This window comes from Doryrhamphus excisus, linkage group LG11 (assembly GCF_037039965.1).
Source record: "Doryrhamphus excisus strain RoL-2023G ecotype Guam linkage group LG11, RoL_Dexc_Guam_v1.1, whole genome shotgun sequence".
NCBI lineage: Eukaryota > Metazoa > Chordata > Actinopteri > Syngnathiformes > Syngnathidae > Doryrhamphus > Doryrhamphus excisus.
In genome coordinates this window covers 19269740-19293531 of record NC_136367.1, presented here as the reverse complement: position 1 = coordinate 19293531, position 23792 = coordinate 19269740, and the positions used below count along the sequence as shown (strand labels likewise).

The 23792-nt window shown below is 41.8% G+C and overlaps 1 protein-coding gene across 13 annotated transcripts in view; it reads left to right on the top strand.

Moving 5' to 3' along the window:
• cadpsa (Ca2+-dependent activator protein for secretion a) overlaps positions 1 to 23792 on the top strand; it is an 81546-nt gene extending 57754 nt beyond the window's left edge. For 6 of the 13 annotated variants that reach the window (XM_078794394.1, XM_058065719.2, XM_058065738.2 and 3 more), the window contains 3 exons: positions 1012 to 1119; positions 19997 to 20101; positions 21273 to 23791. In XM_078794394.1, coding sequence (XP_078650520.1) covers positions 1012 to 1119; positions 19997 to 20101; positions 21273 to 21446 — 387 coding nt within the window. In that variant the 3' untranslated portion in view covers positions 21447 to 23791. Of the gene's footprint in view, positions 1 to 1011; positions 1120 to 19996; positions 20102 to 21272 lie in introns of all 13 variants that reach the window. The other 7 variants (XM_058065765.2, XM_058065709.2, XM_058065775.2 and 4 more) reach the window with 2 other exon arrangements.

The window sequence follows — 23792 nt, the reverse complement described above, 5'->3', positions numbered from 1 at the left end:
AATAAAGGTTTGAAAAGCTACATTTTTTGTGAAAGAAGTCGTCCACAGTGAATATTTTAATATTTTAGAAGTCAGAGTGGCAAGTCCCCCTCACAATCTGCTGTCCCTGGTAAACTCCACTGAGGCCGAGTTCACTTTGCACATGGCCAGACTGCAAGAGTTGTTTGGCAGCCAAACTCACACTCCCAAGTCAATCAAACACGGGGCCGTCCGGGCATCATTTTCCACTACATCCTCCTCGTCAATAAAACTGGACAATCCAGCTTGAATTGGATTGGGTCTCGTAATTCCTGGGGTATAAGACGCTACTTTTTTCTTGAACTTTGAACCCTGCGGCTAAGTTATCAGACACTACCAATCGTTTAAATACTGTGGAGTCAATCTTGTCAATTCATTGCAAAAGCAGGTCGTGACTGAATGTAACAGTGTCATCTTACAATAACAATAACACTAAACTCATCACACGTCAACTTAACGCTCAAAAGGTATAGCAAATAAGTATACAAACATTTACCACTATGAGTTTTAATTAAACTATTTTAAAGTTTTCCCGTAACGCATGTCGTCCGAGCACAAGCAACATAGAAAATGGATGGCACTGCATTGCTGCCTCTGTCCAACTCTGTCCAGAGGGAGGCTGACATCACTGCAGTGCCGTTGCTCAGACGGAATGCAGTGTGGGAAGACTTTGAAATCATTGGGGGGGGGGGTTTCCATTTAAACTCGTATTCATATATTTTGTTGTGTATACTATTTGAGTGTTAAGTTGCTGTGTAATGAGTTTAGTGTTCTTTGTAAGATGACACAGTGAGTCAGATTGTTATGTTGTTACACTGTTAAAATAACAATATCATGTGATTCGCTCTTTGTGATTAGTTGTAGAGGTCGCAGAGGCTGCAGGGTTCAAAGTTTACGAAAAAAGTAGTTGCTTATAAATCGTAAATGTTACCTTATGTGGCAGATTTGCATTATTATTGCACTAACACTGTTTCCTCCTTCCTGCCTCTGTAGAAGCCCGGAATGGATGTAGCTGACGGTTATGTGACCTTTGTCCGTCACTCCCAGGACATGCTGCGGGAGAAGGTCAATGAGGAAGTGTACATCGAACGATTATTTGATGTAAGTAAACCACAGCTTTACTTTCCATATGCCGAATCTTACCCTAAAGTGAATATCATCATTTTTCATATGAATACAGTTGCAGCCCACACACAAAAAAAAGTCCTCCACGATGGATCTTTTGTAATGCTTGATGTACAACTTCTTGCCGTTGATTAAAAGTAAACAGCTCAAGCTTTAATGAACTTGCCGTTAAGTCACACGACAATGTTTGCCTTAAATACTTAAGCTGGGGTCAAGTAACACCAAAACAGCGCAACACCAAATGGAGGATGTCGCCCCCTAAAATGTATTTAAACAATCCCTGCAGCTAGATGAGTTTGCAGCTCTCTGTCTAATCTGCAGGCCTGCAGGATTATCTTGTTTTTCCGAGTGAGCAAACAACAGTTAAATGATGGGGGGGGATAAAAAGTGGTACAAAAGATCACTTTGTAAGATGTCTTGGTTTGATGTTTTTAGGCAGCTCAGCGTGGATTTTGACTGTTTACTTGCACATGTAATTATAGTTTTACATTAGACATGTGCTTTGGTAATAATTGAATTTAAGCAACAACAAAATCAACAAAAAGCGAGAAGGGAATTGACCGAAGAGAACTGGGACCATCATCCACAATCTTTATGTGTGTTATCTTTTCTGTGCATTCTAAAGATATAAAAAGAGCTAAAAAAAAAAAAAAAAAAAAGAGGCTGCTAATTAATGCACACAATGGGACACATCTAAAACACCTCAAAAAAATGTTCCAAACTCAAAATAATAATAATAATAATAATACATTTTATTTGTATAGCGCTTTTCAAAATACTCAAAGACACTTTACAGAGGAATGGAGTTGAATAAAGCAAGTAAATAAAATAGAAGACACACCAAAATACAACATTCAGTGGTTAATACACAGTTAAAACATGAGTAAAAGCGGGGCGGGGCACAGCAGTCAGATATAGAAAGTTAGACATTAAAAACAGAATTAAAGATAAAAATAATGTTAAAAATAACAATGATTGGTTAATATGTAGGTCACATTATGAAATTATTATTAAATGGAGCATTGTGTTTGTGTCGCACATAAGGGTTGTGGATAAATTAAAAAAAAAAGCCAAACCGACCATCACTTGTATGAAGTACATTTGCGCCCCAAAGGATAGCATTGTAATTGACACAATGTCTGAGAAACAGAGGTACTGTATAAGAATGACATGATGAGTTCAAGTGACGAGCGGAAGATTTTCTACAAATTTTTATGCCGTTGATTTTGCACAGATCCTCTGCCTTTTTTGTTATGTGCTGTAAGTCTGACAGCTGTGTTTGGTGTGATCCGTGAGGACTTAAACCTCGCTGCTGTACACACTACAACCTCCTCACGACTCCACATCAGAATCTGGCTCTGATAAATAACCTGTGATTAATCTCTGGCTGCAAACATTTCTTGACATGCCATTAAACAAGATCACACAAACATGTTTGCGTCAACAAAGTCACAATTAAGTCCTTGCTCAACTTAGCAGGTGCTGAGAAAGTCCGCCATGTGTTTATTATCTCCTTGCTTGTTTGGTTCATCCTGGCTCAGACGGACAACTACTCTTTGGTTTTGCTAATCCAAATCAGCCTCCATAAGCATAGCGGGTTTGCTTTTTCATCCGTCTATATCCTGTCAGGCTTGCCCAAAAACAACATTCTAATATAGTAACTAGTGTATCCCCTCTGCCAACTCCGCGTACTGCTGGAGTACATTGATGTACAGGCGTTCCTATTATATTGAATATTGAATGTATATGTAGTATTCTGGTCTCATTGATGAGACATTAGCGTACATGACATTACTTGCACAATGGAGAGGGCAAAAAAAAAAGTTGTCCTCCCATTTAGTGTGGAAGTGGTACTTTTTAGGTTTCTTATTTTTTTCCTTCCCAAATCAGTGCGGATAATTTACGGCTAAGTTATCAGACACTACCAATTGTTTAAATACTGTGGAGTCAATCTTGTCAACTCATTGGAAAAGCAGGTTGTGACTGAATGTAACAGTGTCATCTTACAATAACACTAAACTCATCACGCGTCAACTTAACACTCAAAAGGTATAGCAAATAAATATACAAACATTTACCACTATGAGTTTTAATTAAACTAAGTTTTTCCATAACGCATTTCGTCCGAGCACAGGCGGCATAGAAAATGGATGGCGCTGCATTGCTGCCTCTGTCCACCAGAGGAAGCAGGGAGGCTGACATCACTGCAGTGCCGTTGCTCAGACGGAATGCAGTGTGGAAAGACTGGGTTTGTTTGTTTTTTTTCCATTTAAACTCGTATTCATATATACGATGTATATTTTGTCATGTATACCGTTTGAGTGTTAAGTTGCTGTGTAATGAGTTTAGTGTTCTTTGTCAGATGACACAGTGAGTCAGATTGTTATGTTGTTACACTGTTAGAATAACAATATCCTGTGATTCGCTCTCAGCTACAAACACGTTCCCGTAGCCTGCGTGTCGGAGTTGTGGCGTAAACAAAGACAGTCATGGTGATGACAGAGTCACCTCAATGCCATGCGATCGACCCCCGCACAACAACAATGAACTTTGCCGCTGCTAATGCATTGGATATACTAGTGCTTCTCAAATAGTGGACGCCACTTGGATATAAACGCGTGTCTGGGTATCGACTAGTGGAGATATCTATACGCTTGCTTCTATCTGTCTGTGCCATTTTGTTAAAGGAGGCCTGGAGGTGCCAATCTGTCTCCTATACTCTTCCTCTCCGTCGGACCCGACAGAGGTGTCCGGTGCTGCATGTGTGCCGCTTGTTGCTGATTCTTGACCCATGGCTTTGACCTGTATCTGTTTTTTCCTTCATGAGAGGTTTTCTGTCAGGATTAGTCTCACTACGACTTCTCTTTGTTGTCATGCTCGATTAGTTCCGCCGCCGGCATCACACAGGCCGATGAAGGTGTCTCTGGCTGTCTCCCTGCTGCTTTGTTGTGCTTTTCCTGGTTTGATTTGACCCTAGTCTGCCTAAAAGTTTTGTCTACGAGAGTAAATAAACCATCGGTCAGATGATAAAGTGGATACATTTCAGGACGTTATCATTGTTGTCTTGTCATTTCCTGTTTGAGACCCCACCTTTTAATTGGTAGAAACAAGCTGGTTGGTTCCAGCAGCCGTTTGGTTGCCGCCATCATCATGCCCTTTAATACACAGGCCTCCTCAGGCCTATGGAGTTGGTATGTTTTTGTCTTTCTGGAACAGATTAATGCATTTATATTATTCCTTGGGGCGGCACAGCCGTTTAGTGGTTAGCGCGCAGACCTCATAGCTAGGAGACCAGGGTTCAATTCCATTCTCGGCCATCTCTGTGTGGAGTTTGCATTTTCTCCCCGTGCATGCGTGGGTTTTCTCCGGGTACTCCGGTTTCCTCCTACATTCCAAAAACATGCTAGGTTAATTAGCGACTCCAAATTGTCCATAGGTATGAATGTGAGTGTGAATGGTTGTTTGTCTATATGTGCCCTGTGATTGGCTGGCCACCAGTCCAGGGTGTACCCCGCCTCTTGCCCGAAGACAGCTGGTATAGGCTCCAGCACCCCCCGCGACCCTTGTGAGGAAAAGCGGTAGAAAATAAATGAATGAATGAATATTATTCCTTATAGGAAAAAAATAATTTGGTTCGCTTCCATTCTTTTTTATTACGCTTTGTTATGCTCGGTATTGTACAAAAATCTGACAAATGTATTCATGGTGGGTTAAAATACGTTAGCTCTTTCCATTTATGTCATTTTTCACCCCCCAATAAACTAGAAAGATGTGTTATGATGTTTTTATGAGCTGTCATGGCATGTTTTTTTTACTGTTGCCTGACAAGATTAACCTCTTAAAATCTTTTGACGCCAATGCTATCAAAGCGTCCCAATCTCTCCCTAAAGAGATTCCATTTCAAATCACGTCAAAGTGTAATTTCCAGCACCCTCTGAATCTGTAATCTGAAGATGAACAGCGATGTCTCTTCTTCTCGCTTCATTTTATAGTTGTCTGCCAATAATATACTATTCTATAATATGTAATAATAAACATTTTTCAATTGAAATCATCATTATAATTGGGTGTTTGACATGCCTTTGACCCCTGTCTTCATTTCAGAATATATGTCAACGCTCATAATTTCATGTGTACATGACATATGTGGTCTAATACTGCTAAGGTTAAATAAGCAAGGACGTCTTAAGAAATTAAACATAATCTCAGATTAACAAGTGCTAACACATATAATCTGTCATAGACTCGTGGAGGAAGACATCATGTTGCTTCTGTTATTATATTTTCATGGTGGAAACGCTAAGGAAGCAGGTGCGGCGGGATGATTAAGTCAAAACGGAATCTTTCTGTGAGACATGAACGCACGTATTTCTCTGTTCTCATATTTCACATATTTTAAAAGAAATGAAAAGAGGCAGCTATGGATGCACGTAATGGGAAAATGGCCTGAAAAAAAATCTCCCATTTACCAAATTGTCCAAGCCTAGATATGAATATTATGAATATTCATGAGACAGTCAAACCTCGGTGTTGAAACGCCACGATTTTCGTATGTGCAAACTTTTTTTGCGCCTTATGTTGAACAGTCTTGGTTATCACACAACATTACACGTAATAAATTAGTCCACTTGCTTGTTTGCTGGATCATTCTGTGAAATGGAGGGCCTGAACAAAGCCCACCCACCCCCCCACCTCCCAGACACATGGCTGACTTGCTTTCTGTCCATTTTTTATTGAGCATGACTGCTGAGGGGGAATAATTAAATAAAAAAATAATAAATAAAAAATAAAAGTAATAATAATGTTAAATGTTCATTTTAGTCATCATTTATATTTTTAAATTATTTTCTGCATGTAAAATGATGTAGAATGATAGTTTATGAAAATGTATGTTTTGATAATATTTTTGGATTTGTTTGTTTGTGTTACTTCGTCTATGAAAAATAGAAGTTTTAGAACAAATTAACGTCTGTACTGATTATAATGGCTCAAGGGCAGATTAGCATATCTCAAACAACAGGTTGCAATGTCTACAGTATAGGGCAGGGGTCGGCAACCTTTATTATAAAAAGAGCCATTTTAGTCCCTCGCTCACTAAAGAAAATAAATAAATTTTAAAAATAGACCGGAGCCACAAAACATAATTTAAAAACATCTTATAAATCTATCTAGATAAAAATATAAACTTTCGAAATATCAAAGTAGTTCAGAGGAGAAAAAGCAGAGTTGATCAAGTATAGGGTCTCACAGAAAGTCTTTTTTTTTCAAAACTCATTATTACTTATATTATTATTTTCCCCATTCGGAGCCACAACAAAGATGCTGAAGGGCCACATGCGGTTCTGGAGCCGTGGGTTGCTGACCGCTGGTATAGGGACTGGAAGCAAGCGGGCGTTGGAGTTTATAAAAACGCATGAATGCATCGTTGGTATTGAATGAGTTAATAAACAGCTCTACTCATTCATTCATTTTCTACCGCTTGTCCTGACGATGGTCGCGGGGCGTGCTGGAGCCTATCCCAGGCGGGGTACACCCTGGACTGGTGGCCAGCCAATCACAGGGCACATATAGACAAACAACCATTCACACTCACATTCATACCTATGGACAATTAACCTAGCATGTTTTTGGAATGTGGGAGGAAACTGGAGTACCCGGAGAACATGCAAACGCCACACAGAGATGCCCAAGGGTGGAATCGAACTGGGGTCTCCTAGCTGTGTGTCCTGCGCGCTAACCACTCGACCACCGTGCAGCCCATACTCATGAATGATATTGTAAGATGACCAATGAACAGATGTTTTTGTATTAAAAACGTTGCGTTCAAGGACCGCAGAACAAAGTGCTTAGCTATAAAGCATTAACTGTGGAGCATGAAAAGACAAATGTGTGTTGTATTTGTGCAGTGCTCTTTGTTATGTAAAACCCAACTCCTTTTGATTGTTATCAATTCCCTTTGAAATGAATTTCCAAAATTCCTTACCATGGAAAGATTGGGAAATTTTGCAATGTCAAACGGGTAAAGAAGCGTCTCTGCTTTTGTTTATTCCGGTTTGTCCCACATGCAGGCAACCGTGATGCGTGTTTATGTCTTATAAGAATAGGGAAAAATTAATTTAGTCCCTGTGCACCCTTTGCCCCCTCCCTCGCTCGGTTTAGTTCTTGAAAGAGTGGCCCAGATTAAAACAGATGTGCTTAAATGATACTGGAGAGGGGACTTAGCACAAGGCAGCCAGGGATTATTGATTAAAAAAAGCCATGTCTTTATCTTGAGACAAATCCAGTGCCGCACTGATATGCCACATTTTCCTGCCGCGCCGCTTCCTTCGCACCCGCTCCAGGCCCGCGATGCGGAAGGCGGGCTCGGAGGAAGAGGGGAAACGGGGTTAAGGAAGAAGAGGGCTGAGCCGGCGCGGTACAAGTTGAGCGTCTTAAAGCCGACCCCTCCTTTCTCCGAGCCTCCCCCCGAGGCTAGAGTTGCAGATACAGGGATTACACAGGTCAATTATATACTTAATCTGCCTTTGCCCACAGGGGATTAGGAGAACGGCTCATTGATTGATTTGAAGTATTTCCGTTGACCTTGGATGGTTATCAGCTTCACAAGCGTGGCGAAATTGCACTTCTGTGTGACGAACTTTAAACCGCTTTTTAATCTGAGCTGTGTTCGCCAACTGCTGAATGGCTGTGGCGGAGCGGGGAGAGGTCAGGGGTCAGATTGAGCTGCAGATTGAGGGCTTTGAGATTGTTGTCGTCGCCGCCGCTGTACTTTGCTCACAGTGGGTGATGGAGGGTGGAGGGGCGGATGTTTGTGTGTGGCGCTAGGGAATGGAGGGGGGGTGCTTAAATTGTGAGTGGTAAAAGGGAAACAAACAAGTGGGCGATGGCACGGCTGCCATACCACTTGACGGTCAGATGCGGTCACCAACTGCCGGGTCGACCGCCACGCCAAGTGAACAATTCAATCAACGCTGAGATTAAGCAACATGCAAACTTCACTCCGCCTTGTCCGGCGCTCCGGTATTCTTCCGATCTAGGATCTCCGAACCTGCTCGCTGTATACTTGATGATACTATACTTATTTTTTGCAGTGTTAATCATCACCACATCACCAAAAGCATGTCAAACGATCATTTATGGTAGATAACAATAACGATCTTCATGACTAATAGTGACAAATAAAACCTGGCACTCACCGAAATGTATGTCAGTGATAACGATCAACACGATTGGATCACGATCAATCCATCCATCCATCAATCCATCCATCAATCCATCCATCAATCCATCCATCAATCCATCCATTCATCAATCCATCCATCAATCAATCCATCCATCCATCCATCCATCCATCAATCCATCCATTCATCAATCCATCCATCAATCAATCCATCCATTCATTCATCAATCCATCCATTCGTCCATCCATCCATCAATCAATCCATCTATCCATCCATTCACTCATCAATCCATCCATCAATCAATTCATCCATCAATCCATCCATCCATTTATTCATCAATCCATCCATTCATCCATCCATCCATTCATCCACCCGTCCATCCATCCATCCATCAATCAATCCATCCGTCCATCAATCAATCCATCCATCCATCCATCCATCAATCAATCCATCCATTCATTCATCAATCCATCCATCAATCAAACGATCCATCCATCAATCCATCCATCAATCCATCCATCAATCCATCCATCAATCAATCCATCAATCAATCCATCCATTCACCAATCAACCCATCCATTCATCAATCAATCCATCAATCAATCCATCCATTCATCAATCAATCCATCAATCAATCCATCCATTCATCAATCAATCCATCAATCAATCCATCAATCAAACGATCCATCCATCAATCCATCCATCAATCAATCCATCAATCAATCCATCAATCAATCCACATGGAATGTGGGAGGAAACCGGAGTACCTGGAGAAAACCCATGCATGCACGGGGAGAACATGCAAACTCCACACAGAGATGGCCGAGGGTGGAATTGAACTCGGGTCTCCTAGCTGTGAGGTCTGCGCGCTAACCACTAAACCGCTGTGCCGCCCCAAGGAATAATATAAATGCATTAATCTGTTCCAGAAAGACAAAAACATACCAACTCCATAGGCCTAAGGAGGCCTGTGTATTTAAGGGCATGATGATGGCGGCAACCAAACGGCTGCTGGAACCAACCAGCGCGCTAACCTCTCGACCGCCGTGCAAATTGCTTATTTACTCTTATTACATCCGGCAATATAAATGTAAAGCCATTCTCAATGTCATGACTATGAAAATATTCCATTCATAAATAATAAATCCTAGTGAATTCCTTATCTGGAACCAATCAACGTGAATAAAAACACACGATAAGCTTATGCATTTAAATAAACACAAGTACTATGTTTCCGATTCGCTGCTAAATATTGCAGTATCACGGGATGTCAGTGAAGGTTTCTGCTTTTCAAGGCGAATCCGTCAAGTCTTTTAGGTTAAAGCAAAGAAAGTTTAAAAGGATTAGACGGGAAATAATGGCCATGCTTTGCAGCCATCATAAAAAAGCCCAGCCGGGCGGTGTAGGTTAGATTGCCTGTGTGTGACTATTCCAACCAAAAGTTTTCCCTTCTGTTTAATGAAGTCTGTAAGCAGCTTATCGTCTTCATCATTACAGAGACGGAGCATTTTGTTTCCTCCTTTCATTCCTTTGGGTCTCCAAATCCTGGCTGAAGATTCCCAGCTCCGTGTTGCCGGGAGGAAACGGCTAAGACCGCTAAAGCCACGATCATCCCGAGAGGGGGTGGAAATACAAGTTTAATGGAGACTTCTCCTTTATCAGGTCCCGCTGGTGCATTGATGAGGTCTGACGGGGTGAATTGATCAAGGACCCACATGTTATCTCTGGGGTGTCTATCACCTTTTCACAGCCCCCCTTTCACCCTCTTTGCCTTGTAAAAAGGGAGGTACGGTGGCATTTGTTTGATTAACTTGCCTGACAAAAGTGACAGCTGCTCACGGGCGTATGTGGATGAGTGGCCCAGCGCCGCTCCCTCTTTGTTCATCTGTCAGAGTCGGAGCAGGCCGAGTGGGGTGAAAAGAGACAAATTGGACCCAAAAAGAAGGCCATTCACCTTTGCCAGACCCCCCTCTGGCGCTCCACCCCTCTGTCCCATTCAGGTGCTCGGCGGGACCCTCAAGTGCTTGCTGGCTTATTCCATTTTCGCTCCCTCTATAGAGTTCCCTGAGCCCACAAGTGTTTTAGCCCTCTTTTCGCTTCCCTCAATCCACCCTAAGCGGCTCTTTGTGAGGAGAATGGCTTACTTTTCTCAGGGCCTGGAGCTGGCGGCTTTTTTTTGGGAGGGGGGGGGGTATTGTCCACCGCATAGCTTTTCTGTTGCTCATTGTGTGATTACTCAATGACACGTCGCTGACCGTAATTCCGACTGTTTAGTTCTTCACAACATAGCCCCCCCCCCCCAACACACACACACAACCGTCTCCTTTCACAATCGCAAATATGCGCCTAACTCTTCTAAACAATTACTTTTTTTTTAAAAGTCTATTGACTACAAATCCTGTTCAGATTTTGTATAAATATTGAAGTTAGTGGTTGGTTGGTAACTCCTCACTGTCCCATTCTGCTTCCTTAAAGGAGCCCATTATGTTGCCATGCCTGCGGTGTTCGTACTACGCTCAATGGTCAGCAGCGCTTCGCCTTTTGTGTCCCCAACCCTTGGCTTGTTGAGGGAAAACTTTAGTCGTGCCGCTTTAGTCTGGTTGTGTGTGTGTGTGTGTGTGTGTGTGTGTGTGTGTGTGTGTACCTCCTTGCTTGAATGGACGGCGAGTCCGAGGATGACAACATCCAAGACGAGATGCTGAGCTGCCATGAAAAGCCTCTTTATGGACATGTCCGCACCGAGATACATTTACACGTTTGAAGCAACACTTAGTGTAGCTCACCAAACAAAGAAATTATATATTTACATGGATAAAAAGTCAAAATATCATAAAAAAATCATTCATTCATTTTCTACCGCTTATCCTCACAAGGGTTGCTGGGGTGCTGGAGCCTATCCCAGCTGTCTTCGGGCAAGAGGCGGGGTACACCCTGGACTGGTGTGCAGCCAGCCAATCACAGGGCACATATAGACAAACAACCATTCACACTCACATTCATACCTATGGACAATTTGGAGTCGCTAATTAACCTAGCATGTTTTTGGAATGTGGGAGGAAACCGGAGAACCCGGAGAAAACGGGGTAGAACATGCAAACTCCACACAGAGATTGAACTCGGGTCTCTGAGCTGTGAGGTCTGCGAGCTAACCACTCGACCACCGTGCAGCCACTAGCAGTTTTATTTACGTCTTAAATTGCTTATTTACTTTTGTTACGTCCGGCAATAAAAATGTAAAGCCAAAACTATGAAAATATTCCATTCATTAATATTAAATCCTTGTAAATTCATCATCTGGAACCAATCAACGTGAATAAAAACACACAATAAGATTCTGCATTAAAAAAAAGTATGTTTACGATTCGCTGCTCTGGTCTCCTAGCTGTGAGGTCTGCACGCTAAACACTAGACCGCCGTGCAGCTGGCATAAAAATATACTGTTTTTTGCAATGTTCCTGGTATGGATTTTTTTTTTTATTTTTTTGCATTTAAAATTGTCTTTTTTCTGGCAGTCATTAAATAGGGAAAAATAACCTGAGCAATACGGCAGGACACCATAGAATTTTAATTTTTTTTGTCTTTTTCTGTCATATTTCCATATATAGTATATATATACATATACGTATATATATACGTATAACTGTGCAAATATTCTGTTTATTACTACTGAATCCTACTTTGTGTAAATTGACGTATGGCAGTCGGGTCTGGAACCAAATAACCGCGCTAAACACGGGATGACTAGACTGCCTGGACTGATAGAAACTTCCCTTTCAGTTTGATGATTGTATTTTTCCGACATGCCGACCGCGCCGCCAAGATCAAGTGTAGCTTTCTAGCGGGAATTGCACCAGCTGGAGATGACGAAATTGCACGATGCAATCCGCAGGTGACAGAAAAGCCACCGCGGGTTTTCTTTGTCACTCAATTGCAGTCGTGTAAAAATATCCTGACGCATAAAGTCCACGTCGAAGTAATGCTGGCGGACCAAAAAGAGTATCGAGACTTTAACCCTGGAGTGAAATGTGTAGCCATGGCCCGAGGCATGACGTCATCCAGCGCCATTGTGTGAAAAGCTCTCTGGGGGTCAGCCTTAGACCTGCTGTTGGGTGACCAGCGTGCAGCTGGCTGGGTGGAGAATCCGTGGAGCTGGTGCTCAGAATGGGGATTGGAAGGGAGTTTTCCGACCCACTGTGTGAGTTACTATGGTAATTGAGTGTCTTCATCAATGGGCCCACTTTGCTGCGCCGGTGAGCCGGACTAGAATAGGCCAGCGGTGGGCTCTGAAAAGCAGACCAGCTAGAATTAGACAAGCCCATTGTTCAAAGTGCATTATGTCTTGCAGTCAGATTTAGAGCTTCCACTCATTCCGAGCTTATCCGCGCCATTGTTTGTGTATGTGTGTGTGTGTGTGTGTGTGTGTGCCTACAAATGTTACTATGTGTATTTATCAGCGCTAGCATGTGTGTGTTTAAAAGAAAAAGTAGTGTAGCTTTTGGGATTCCGCAACCTTTCCTCTCTCTCTTCTTCTTCTTTGGCAAGGAAACATGTCACTTGACGTTAGCGTTGCTGCACCCACAATCATCATTCCATGCCTTCTGCTAATTGCAGACACAGCTGGGTCTCAGCGGGACATTCTCTCTCTCTCTTTCGCTCTCTCGCTCGCTCGCTCGCTCTCGCTCTCTCACACACCCATGACATAATAAAAGAATCATTGACGATACAGTTTCTATTACTTCAAGTTTTTAGGAGTTGCAAGAAAGTTGGCATAGCCTACAATATGCTAAAAAAAAAACAAAGAAAAATAAAATTATTTCCAGTGTAAAAGCCACTACTTTTTTCATGTTGAAGCAAATGATGTAGTTATTTTACATTTGATTAAAGTTACTAAAGATTTGTCAGATCAAAACTACTTTTAGCGTCAACATACTGTAAAGCTAATCTACTGCAGTGTATTTTATGTGTTCAAGCATCGTGTAAACTTATGAAAGATTTCAAAATTGCATCATTTTTTTTTGTTGTGTCACTGTGGAAGCCATTTTCCAAAACGAGTGTTTCAGGGCACCCAAAAGAAACCGCGTTTTGATTACTCGGATAGCGATGGAGATATCACGAATCGTCACGCATGATGTAAGAACTCACCTTTACTCATATACTCACTTATCATCAACAATTCTAAAATATTACTACCCCGTATTATTTGGGATGGATTTATAATGGGTGCTATAAATTGTAAATTTGCTGACCTGGACGTCTTCAACTGTGAATTGAGGCCCCCTGATATAGGTGGTCTTACACAGCCTTTAAACATGCATGAATGCCCACAGGAGCAGCAACAGAGGCAGAAAGAGGCAGAGGCCCGGTAGCTTGTAATCCCTGTGTACCCCCCGTGGTGGGGCCCCCTCATCAGCTCCAACATTCATGCTTCTCAGCAGCACAAAGGCTCCTGAGCAGCCCCTCAGAGAAGGGTCACCGACCTTACAAATCGTTAGACTTTTCATGGGTTTTGTGTCTAACTGTGTACAGCTGCGTTTCCTACCCCCCCCCCCTTAAACTCATATTCCTGTTTGTGTACAAGTGTGAACTTACTACGAATTTGATGGATTTGAGCAAGTACCTTTCACAATGATGGTATCAAAGAAATTTGAAATTTATATTTAAAAATATAAATATGTTAATCCCTCGTTTATCACTGTTAATGGGTCATGGACCCCACAGTGATAACTGAATTTCCTGACAGTATGAATCAAATATTTCAATAATTAGAGCACAGAAACCATCTAAATATTATATGTTTTTAACATTATTAGAGCCCTGTAGACATGAACTAACACCCCTATAGTCACATTTACACTCATATTACTCAAATTAGGATATGTAATAATAGTAAATAAGCTATTTAAGACATAAATAAGACTGGTGCTTGTGTGTGTGACTATAAATATACGAGATGAGTGGCAGGCTGACAGGAAGTGACATGTGGCGTTCAGAACTGAGTTTAGCTCTGCGTGGATGATTTGTATGCTCGTCTGATAAACAAGGCATTTTTTGGTAATGCAAAAAACGGTTGATGCCATCGTTTTAAAAAAAAGTGTTAAGGTTTTTGCAGCGATCGCCGTTTCACATCACGGACAAGTAGCACGACAAATGAAACGTCATTTTTCCATAAGACGATCCCGAATAGGATGCTCAGATGTCTCACATGAGGCCGTGGCAGATGTACGATACCTCGCCAGGGTTGTCCAACTGCGAGGGACATGTTAGCTTAGCATTTTGGACGTGACATCAGTTGCCAAACGGAAATAAATTCAAACGCCGTTAGGTGCATTTGTTGGTTGGTGCGATGTTATCAAACTCGTATCCACGTGCTTGTCATGTGACCCCCCCCCCACCACATGGCAAAAAAAGTCACGGATGAGAAGATGATGTGTGCCATTTTTTAAATGATATCCTGCTGGTGGCGGCCCCCCCTCACCCCCCCCCCCCCACCAAGTGGCATGTTAAGACTCGGGTGTGAACGCTGGCTTCCAGGCAAGGTTGTGTGTGGCAGTGAGCGGAGGTTCTCGGAGGGATGGGTGGGTTGGTGTCAGATGGGGGCAGGAGGTCGCGCCGTCTCCCAGCCCTCCGTGTGCATGTGTGAGCGCGTGCGTACGGGTGTTGTGTGCGGCGTGCTTGTCGCTTGTGTATAGGTAGGGGTTCATCGGCGTGTCACGAGGTGACAAAACCCGCTAATGTATGTATGCACACACACACACACACACACACACACTCACATGGCATTATTATTATTCAGAGCTATATTGCGCTTGTTTTTGGCTGTGGTTAAACGCGAGCCCCCTGCTGATCCCACGCGGCCTTAAAAAGATGAATTCATCTGATGGGAGCATTTTTCTTTTGTTCATTCCTGCCAAAAGGACTAAAGCAAGCGGAGCAATCACTGTTCACTTTACGAGCTCTTCAAGTGTCAATTGGCTTTCATCTTCTTTAACATGTGGACAGCAAAACATCTTAATCACGCCCTGAAGGAATATCACATTGTCCGGGACGTGAAAGCTGTTTGGGAGGAGGCCGTGCTATTCTCGGTTTGGTTCCGGAAGATGTCGGAAGGAGTTCTATTTAGACTAACCGATCAAGTTAAAGCCTATTTACTGCATGTACACTCCTGGTTAGACCAGTTGTAAAATTGCAAACAAGCATAAAACTGATCAAAACACAAAACCCTCTGAGGGTTTCATGCTCGATTCCAGGGTTTCCAGGTGAAGATGGCTTCACTGAGGGCGTCCACTGGACTGTCTGGAACTGATGTCCGTTTTTGTAAACGTCCCTTACCAACTGGATTTAGATCCGGGGGAACACGCAGGGTGGTTTAATGGTAATGGTTATTGTGTGTAGCTGCTCTATAGGAGTCCACATGTCAATACAAAGGGCCCAAAATGGTAATGGTAATGGTTTTATTTCATTTGAACATACATCAGATTACAATTGAGTGCATCCCATAATCAGTTCACAGTTCCACATGTCCAAAAGGAGTAGGAAGAAGCAAAGCTTATTAAATCCTACCCCTCCATCTTGTACTTTTACAATCAGTGACAATCAGTAATCAGTTACATTTGTTCACTTCCTGCTTTCCTAATATAATTAAGTTATTTTTTTATTTTATTAATTTTTTGTTTTTGATTTTAAAATATTAAAGTAAAGTATGTTATTACTTTATTTTATAATTTTTTATTTTTTGTATTTTTTTATTATTATTTTTTGTCACGTACCGAAGTATAGGTGATATGAGCGTCCAATGCCATAATGGGTACCATAGTAAGTGTCAATATAGTGATATATATAGCACATCATGACTGGTTCAAGACTCTTCATCCTTGTATTTAGCAAACATCAACTGCTTGTATTGTTTCTTGAATTGGCTCATCGTTGTGCATTGTTTGATTTCCTTACTCAATCCATTCCATAGTTTGATTCCACATACTGAAATGCTATGGCTTTTTAACGTAGTCCTAGCATATAAGTGTTTCAGGTTTAGTTCTTCCCTGAGATCATATTTCTCCTCTCTTGTAGAGAAGTATTGGTAATTGGTTATTTTTAGCCTTATGTTTAGAAAATCTTCTTACATGATCCAAACGCCAACGTGAAAATGTAATGTCAGGAGATGTCTTCGCTCCGCTTTCATTTGGTTTCCTTTTTGTCAAACGGGTAGAACATTCACGTTGGCATTCAAAAGACCTAAAAGTTGGTGAAAATCACAGACATGATGTCTCGACAAGTTATCATTGACAGACCTCCCAAATGCCGTGGCGGCAAGAAAACTTGTGACATAACTGTCAGGCTTCTTTTTGACATAAAGTGAGGAGGAGTAAAAGCCCAACAGGGCACAAAATGGCTGCTGTGACAAATGTCTATAGATGGGAGCTGTGCGGCGTGGTGTCTAAAGAGTCTAAAGAACAAGGAGACGCCAAGAAGGAGGGGATGATGCAAAGAGGGAGAGCAGCCAGTCAGTGGATCAGTCACTCCAAGCCTGGCCTCTCGGTGGGGGGTTGTGCTTGGGGCGAGATCACAGGCCTGCTGCCACTCTGAAGCCTTCACAGGCACACAGCGACAGATACCATGCTGCTGGCACCGGGTCGCCACTGATTCATCTTCTCCTCGCCCGTGTTCCTTTCCGTGACCTGATCTCTTCGTTTTCCGCCGCCACGCCATTTGAGCGTGGTCGTTATGCAAACCATGTCCTAAAAAGGATCTTGACGCCGAGTCACTTGGTAGAAGGCAACCGAAGTATAGCGGAATGTTGTAGACTACCTCAAATCTGTCAGTGGACTTTGTTGAAAAGACGTGAGCAATAAGGGATTGGGACAATAATGAATGAACTCATTCAACCTCGGCCATTTTACAAAAGATAACCCCTTCAGTGGCGGCCATTCTAGACGACTTTGACGAAGCTTTCAGAATATTGTGTTCTGTGGCTATGCGGGATAAACATGAAGCTACCAAAAGAAAGATCGGTTTGATTGTACCTTTTTCCAATCTTTAGTAATCAGCAGTAGAACATAGGTGAGTTTCGGGAAAATATCAGCTCCCAACTAAAAAAAAGGGAGAAAAACATATTTTTGTGAAAAGATACATTTCAAGCATTTTTATTTAGCTACTGCTGCCCCATAATCTCAAAATAGATATTGTGTGATATTAAATTTACCTTAAATTAGTGAACACTGGCATTCCCAGAATTGGATGTCATCGGAATATTGTGTTCTGTGGCTATGCAGTATAAACATGAAGCTACCAAAAGAAAGCTCAGTTTGCTTGTACCTTTTTCCATTCTTCAGTAATCAGCAGTAGAACATAGGTAAGTTTCAGGAAAATTTCAGCTCCCAACTAAAAAAGAGAGAAAACATATTTTCACAAAATATTTTTGTGAAAAGATACATTTCAAGCAAAACTTTCACTTTTATTTAGCTACTGCTGCCCCATAATCTCAAAATAGATGTGTGATATTAAATTTACCTTAAATTAGTGAACACTGGCATTCCCAGAATTGGATGTGATCGGAATATTGTGTTCTGTGGCTATGCAGTATAAACATGAAGCTACCAAAAGAAAGCTCAGTTTGCTTGTACCTTTTTCCATTCTTCAGTAATCAGCAGTAGAACATAGGTAAGTTTCAGGAAAATTTCAGCTCCCAACTAAAAAAGAGAGAAAACATATTTTCACAAAATATTTTTGTGAAAAGATACATTTCAAGCAAAACTTTCACTTTTATTTAGCTACTGCTGCCCCATAATCTCAAAATAGATGTGTGATATTAAATTTACCTTAATTTAGTGAACACTGGCATTCCCAGAATGGATCAAATTGGATGTGATCGGAATATTGTGTTCTGTGGCTATGCAGTATAAACAGGAAGCTACCAAAAGAAAGATCAGTTTGATTGTAACTTTTTCCATTCTTTAGTAATCAGCAGTAGAACATAGGTGAGTTTCGGGAAAATATCAGCTCCCAACTAAAAATTGAGTTTTTTGAAAAAAGGTATACCTTTCACTTGTACTTAGCTACTGCTGCCCCATAATCTCAAAATAGATATTGATGATATTAAATTTCCATTAAATGGATGGATCAAAGTGGATGATTTATCCAAAGCGGATGTGATTTCTTTCTCTTTCAAAGAAGAGCAAAAAAACATCTCAGCATGTGGCCTCCACAAAGGACTTATCAATGTTTGGGCTTTCTGCTGACACCACAGGCAGAAATATCAGCTGCAACAGATGACCTGACAACAGCCGCATCACTCTTCATTATTCAGTAGCGGCATGCTCCACTCACTAATAGCTCGTCTTTCTTAGTAACTACCTCTTGGCATCTGACCCCTTTTCACCCACCCCAAATTCTTCAAAGTCATCCCCGGACTGGCATCCGTTCTTCTGTTACCCTGGCTGCTGAACGTCAGTCGGCTTCTGTTAGTATCAGCCTGCGTTCGTCATTATCCATCAATTAGACAACAGCCGGGTTCCACTGAGGAACATCTGAAGCCTTTCGGCTCCCTTACCCGCTGTGCCTCCTGGGTAATGTTGCTGCTCTAAATAAATGTGCAGCATAATATGATGGTGCTGATTGTATGAGGGGGGCGGCTGAGGGAGAAGCCAGAAGGACCTGACAAAACCAATTCTTGTTTTCGCAGAACACTTGAACAACACCTACCTTCAACAACAATACCCTTCCCGACATCTTCTTTTTCTTTTTTGCATGAATCTCTGTGGAGGAATTTTGCCCCACTCATCTTTGCAGAATTGTTGTCATTCCGTCACATTAGAGGCTTTTCCAGCCTTTTTAAGGTCATTCCGCAGCATCTCTGTCGGAATCAGGTCAGGACTTCCTAGTCCACTCCAAAGTCTTCATTTTGTTTTTCTTCAGCCATTCAGAGTTGGACTTGCTGGTTTGTTTTGGATCATTGACCTGCTGCAGAACCCAAGTTGGTTTCAGTTTGAGGTCACCAACAGATGGCCGGTAACAGATTCTCCTTGAGTAGAATCCATGCTTCCATTTATCACAGCAAGTCTTCCAGGTCCCAAAGCAGCAGACCGTCACACTACCTCCACCATATTTTGCCGCTCCTTTAATGTTCTTTTTCCGTTACTTGTCAGACCACAGAGTATTCCCAAACATCAAAATGAGACGAGCCTTAATGTTCTTTTTGTTCAGCAGTAGTTTTGGTCTTGAACTCTGCCATGCAGGTGTTTCTTTCTTAGTTTCCTCCGTCATGAACACTGACCTTAACCAAGTCAAGTGAGGCCTGCAGTTCTTTGGATGTTGCTGTGGGGTCTTTTGTGACCTCTTGGGGTCATTCCCACTCCTGGGAAGGTTCACCACTGCTCCATGTTTTTGCCATTTATGGATAATGGCTCTCGCTGTGGTTGGCTGGAGTCCCCAAGCTTTAGAAATGGGTAATATTTGGGGTGTAACGGTACATTTTGATATGTACCTTGGTTTTAAGGTCATGTTTCGGTTCCGTACAGAATGCAATATACACTTTAAAATAAAAGTATAGATTTAGCACACATAAAAATGGAAGGATATGAGGAGGGACGATAACCTCCACCGATAAGTGTTAGAAGTAATAAGTATAGCATCGGTGTTTGTCTTCACAAGCTTTGATTTGTCCTGGTCTGTTTCAGCAATGGTACACCAGCACGATGAACCTTCTCGGCACTTGGCTCACTGACCGCATGGACCTGCAACTGCACGTCTACCAGTTGAAGATTCTCATCAGAGTTGTCAAGGTGACTCTTTGATTTTTATTATAGCTCATCAGCTTGCATGCAATTCATTCATTCTATAATGTGGCTTAGTTAGTTTGTGTAAACTCTAGCAAGTAGCTGACCTACATCGAGGTGACAAATAGCTGATCGGGAGTGTGATTCACCCCACCTGCACTGATAAATTTTCTCCATAAATGGTGCAAAGATGACAGGAAGACGGCCGTAACGTGAGTGTCATGTTTGTTTAAATGTATTGACGGCGAGATGAAAGACCTCAACGCTATTTTATTCATGAAGCGGCTGTGTGACCTCAAATCTTGTTGAATCATTAAATCGCAAAAGTCAAGCATTGTATCCCACAGAAAACCTTCATGCAAGCCGCCAGGGCTTTCTGAATGATGATAAGACACAAAATCAGTTGTCGCAGAATCTCAGCAAATTGGCACGGAACAAATGACGTCATGGCACAAGTGAATGCAAAATTGAGCAAAATCTGGTTAGCTTAATTGTTTATTTCCAGTATCAAAACTATATAATCCATCCAAATACATATTTTAACATTCCTACTGGTCATAAAAGCGTTTCGATAGGTTTGCTGCTGCACACAACAATTGTCCTCAGGCATTCAGAGTTTACACTACCGCTCAAAAGTTTGGGATCACTTGGAAAATTTTTATTATGATATAGCTTTTTCTTGGCAGTCCTGCTATGAAGTCCAGCATCCTGAAGTCGTGTTTGACGGGTACTACGTATTTAGTGCCGACCTGTGATGCACAGTTGTGCATCGTTTTTATGTCCTTGTTAGACCCAGTTTGTCCTGCCTCTATGCAAAAATTTTGATCGTTTTTTGAAAATCATCTGATTCATTTTAATTGTTTGTGAAATGGATAAAAATGTTTGTGAAATGCATGAAAATGTGTTTTTCTTTGGAAAACAAAGACATTTGCAAGTGATCCCAAACTTTTGAGCGGTCTAACTAAGCTAGCACCTCCCTACAGGGTGCTTTGTTTGAATGACAATGCTGATGACAGATGACAGAGGCAACATGTAAAACTGAAAAAAGACATTTGACTCTTTCTCAAAACCGCAAACTTTCCAACCAGCCGCTGTACTGAAGCGCACGCCATCGTATGACAAAGCGTGCGCTGTCAACTACGTCTCTCATTTCTCATGCCGTTGTTTCGTTCTGCAGAAAAAGTACCGCGACTTCCGCCTTCAAGGGGTCCTGGACTCCACGTTAAACAGTAAGATGTACGAAACCGTCCGAAATCGTCTGACCTTGGAAGAAGCCACTGCCTCGGTGAGAGAGGGAGGGATGCAAGGCATTTCCATGAAGGACAGTGACGAAGAGAGCAATGAGAACTGAAGTGAGTTCGCCGATACGTTCCCTGACAAACACTTTGTCGGCTTTTTGTTCTCTGTCCGTGTTTCTCGTTTTTTTTCTGTGGTCAAGGGTACTGAAATATCGTGTCAGTGTCAGACATTGAAATGAGTCTTGGGTTTCTATTGTACTGGTTTAAGATCAAGTCTGCAGAAGATGTTATTTTATGTTTTTATTCGTGTGTAATTAAACTTCCAGATGTTCTCATGCAATATTGTTGACATATTTTGCCCAATTGTGGATCTAAGGCGTTACTGACTGTATGTTGTATTTTTTTAACCGGGCGTGGGGGGGTTGTATCAATATTTTTGGTTGCTAGGGATCCTCATCACGTGTTCTTCAATGCTTCCCTCACTGTGCTTGTAGCTGCGGAAAACAAAGTTCGACTTTGTTGATTTTTTTACTTTATTTTATCACCATTACAAAAGGGGACAGATGGCTTTGTTCCACTTGGGCCGAACCCTGGCCCGCCTCTTCCAAGCGAGTGTTCCGATATTCCCAATAGACACATATGCCGTGTGGGCCCAAGTACAGTATGAACGACTAAACCTCCATAACTGGCCTGGATGTCCTGGCTCCATATACAACAATTTGCATATTTTCTAGACTATAAGTCGCTTCGGAGTATAAGTCGCATTTTTTGCGGGTAATTTATTTTAACTACTTGACCAGACATTACGTCCTCTTGGAAGGCAAGTTCTAACAATAAAAGAATAGAGAACAGGCTAGATAAGCTAACACAATGGTTATTCAGCTACACGAAAAATAAACATAAACAGTTTTTTATTTATTTATTTGATTTAAGTCGCTCTGGAGTATAAGTCGCAGGAACAGCCAACCTATGAAAAAAAGTGCGACTTATAGTGCGGAAAATACGGTATTTACAGTGTACGTTAAAGCGAACTGAACCCGCACATAGTAAGACCATAGCGACTGAGGCAAGGAAAGACCCCCCTTTTTAGGAACCTAGGCTATGTTCACATGGCAGTTCAATTCCCATATTTTTGCTCAGATTAATTTTTTCAATGTGCCGCGGGCCGCAAATAGCCCCAGGGCCACATTATGGACACCCCTGGTCTAAGCGATGACTAGGACTTGCCTCGGTCAAGCGTCACTTTGTGCTAAGACTGAATCAACAGTGCCTCTGCTGGTTGTAGCCAAGTATTGCGTAGTACTACATTTTGCCTCAATAGCGTCAAGATTTGCATATTTACGAATAGCGTGTAGAAATATAAATAAATAAAGTCAATTTACACTTAAAGAAGAACAGATAAATGATTTTTCCAGACAGGTGAGGTATAGTCCAGGTGGAATGAATGTAGCGTTCACTGTGGGAATGGAACTGGAGGAGTCTGTCGGAGAATGAGCTTTGTCCGTGACGGAGAGCAGTTTGTCCGGTGTCCTCCTGTCTCCCACTGTTCCAAACGCCTCCAACTCCGTGCCAATAACTCGTTCTGCTTCCAGGATCAGTTTGTTCATTTAGTTTTTGTCCTTTTTGCTGATTCGGACTGGTAGAAGAGACATGATTGTTGTTATGAATTGTTACGGTGGACAACAAATGGAGTGCTGTTTTTTATGAAGGACCTCTATAGTTTGAATATATATTTATTCATATTCTGACCCATAACTAACTTATCTAACAGTTCCATATCAAACCAAATGTTTTGTTGCGGTCAAATATCCCGTTTATTTATTTCCAACTGACTGTTTTGACTGTTTTTTTTTTCTACTGGATAGCGGGAATGGTGTGTGTACTGTTTACTTGGGGTCAGTGTTTCTTTCCTGTAAAAGTGCTGCATGTCCTCGGTATTCACTTTCCCGGTGTTCTTGCTCCGTTATGTGGACTTACGGATTTGGGTTGGCGTCGCTATCGAGTCCGGGAAGAACCCAACACGCCTAAGAGTATCTGAATAAATGTGAAAGGATGGAAAGAATCTTGGCTGGGTTCTTGTATTTCTTATATTAGTAGATAGGTAGGTAGGATGGTAGGTTGATGCTTTATTCATCCTCATGGAGAAATTCTCAAAAAAAGTGGACTAGAAGCCAAAAGTGTCAAGTTGTGTAATATCATAATTAATTTGACTCTACGGAAAGAAGTTGACTGCAAAAATTACATTTTTATTAATCCGTCACGCTGCCCTGGGCTCCATCCACAATTTTCTTAAGAAAATCAGAGATTAACGCGGATTAAGGCATCACTCATCTTGAGAGTTGATATTACCGTCCAGAAGGAGATTGAAAGAATTGCCAGAGATCAAATCAACAATGACCAAAATCAAATCAAGGGCTCAAGATGGAAGCTAAAACCAGAGTAAGGTGGGATTAGTTATA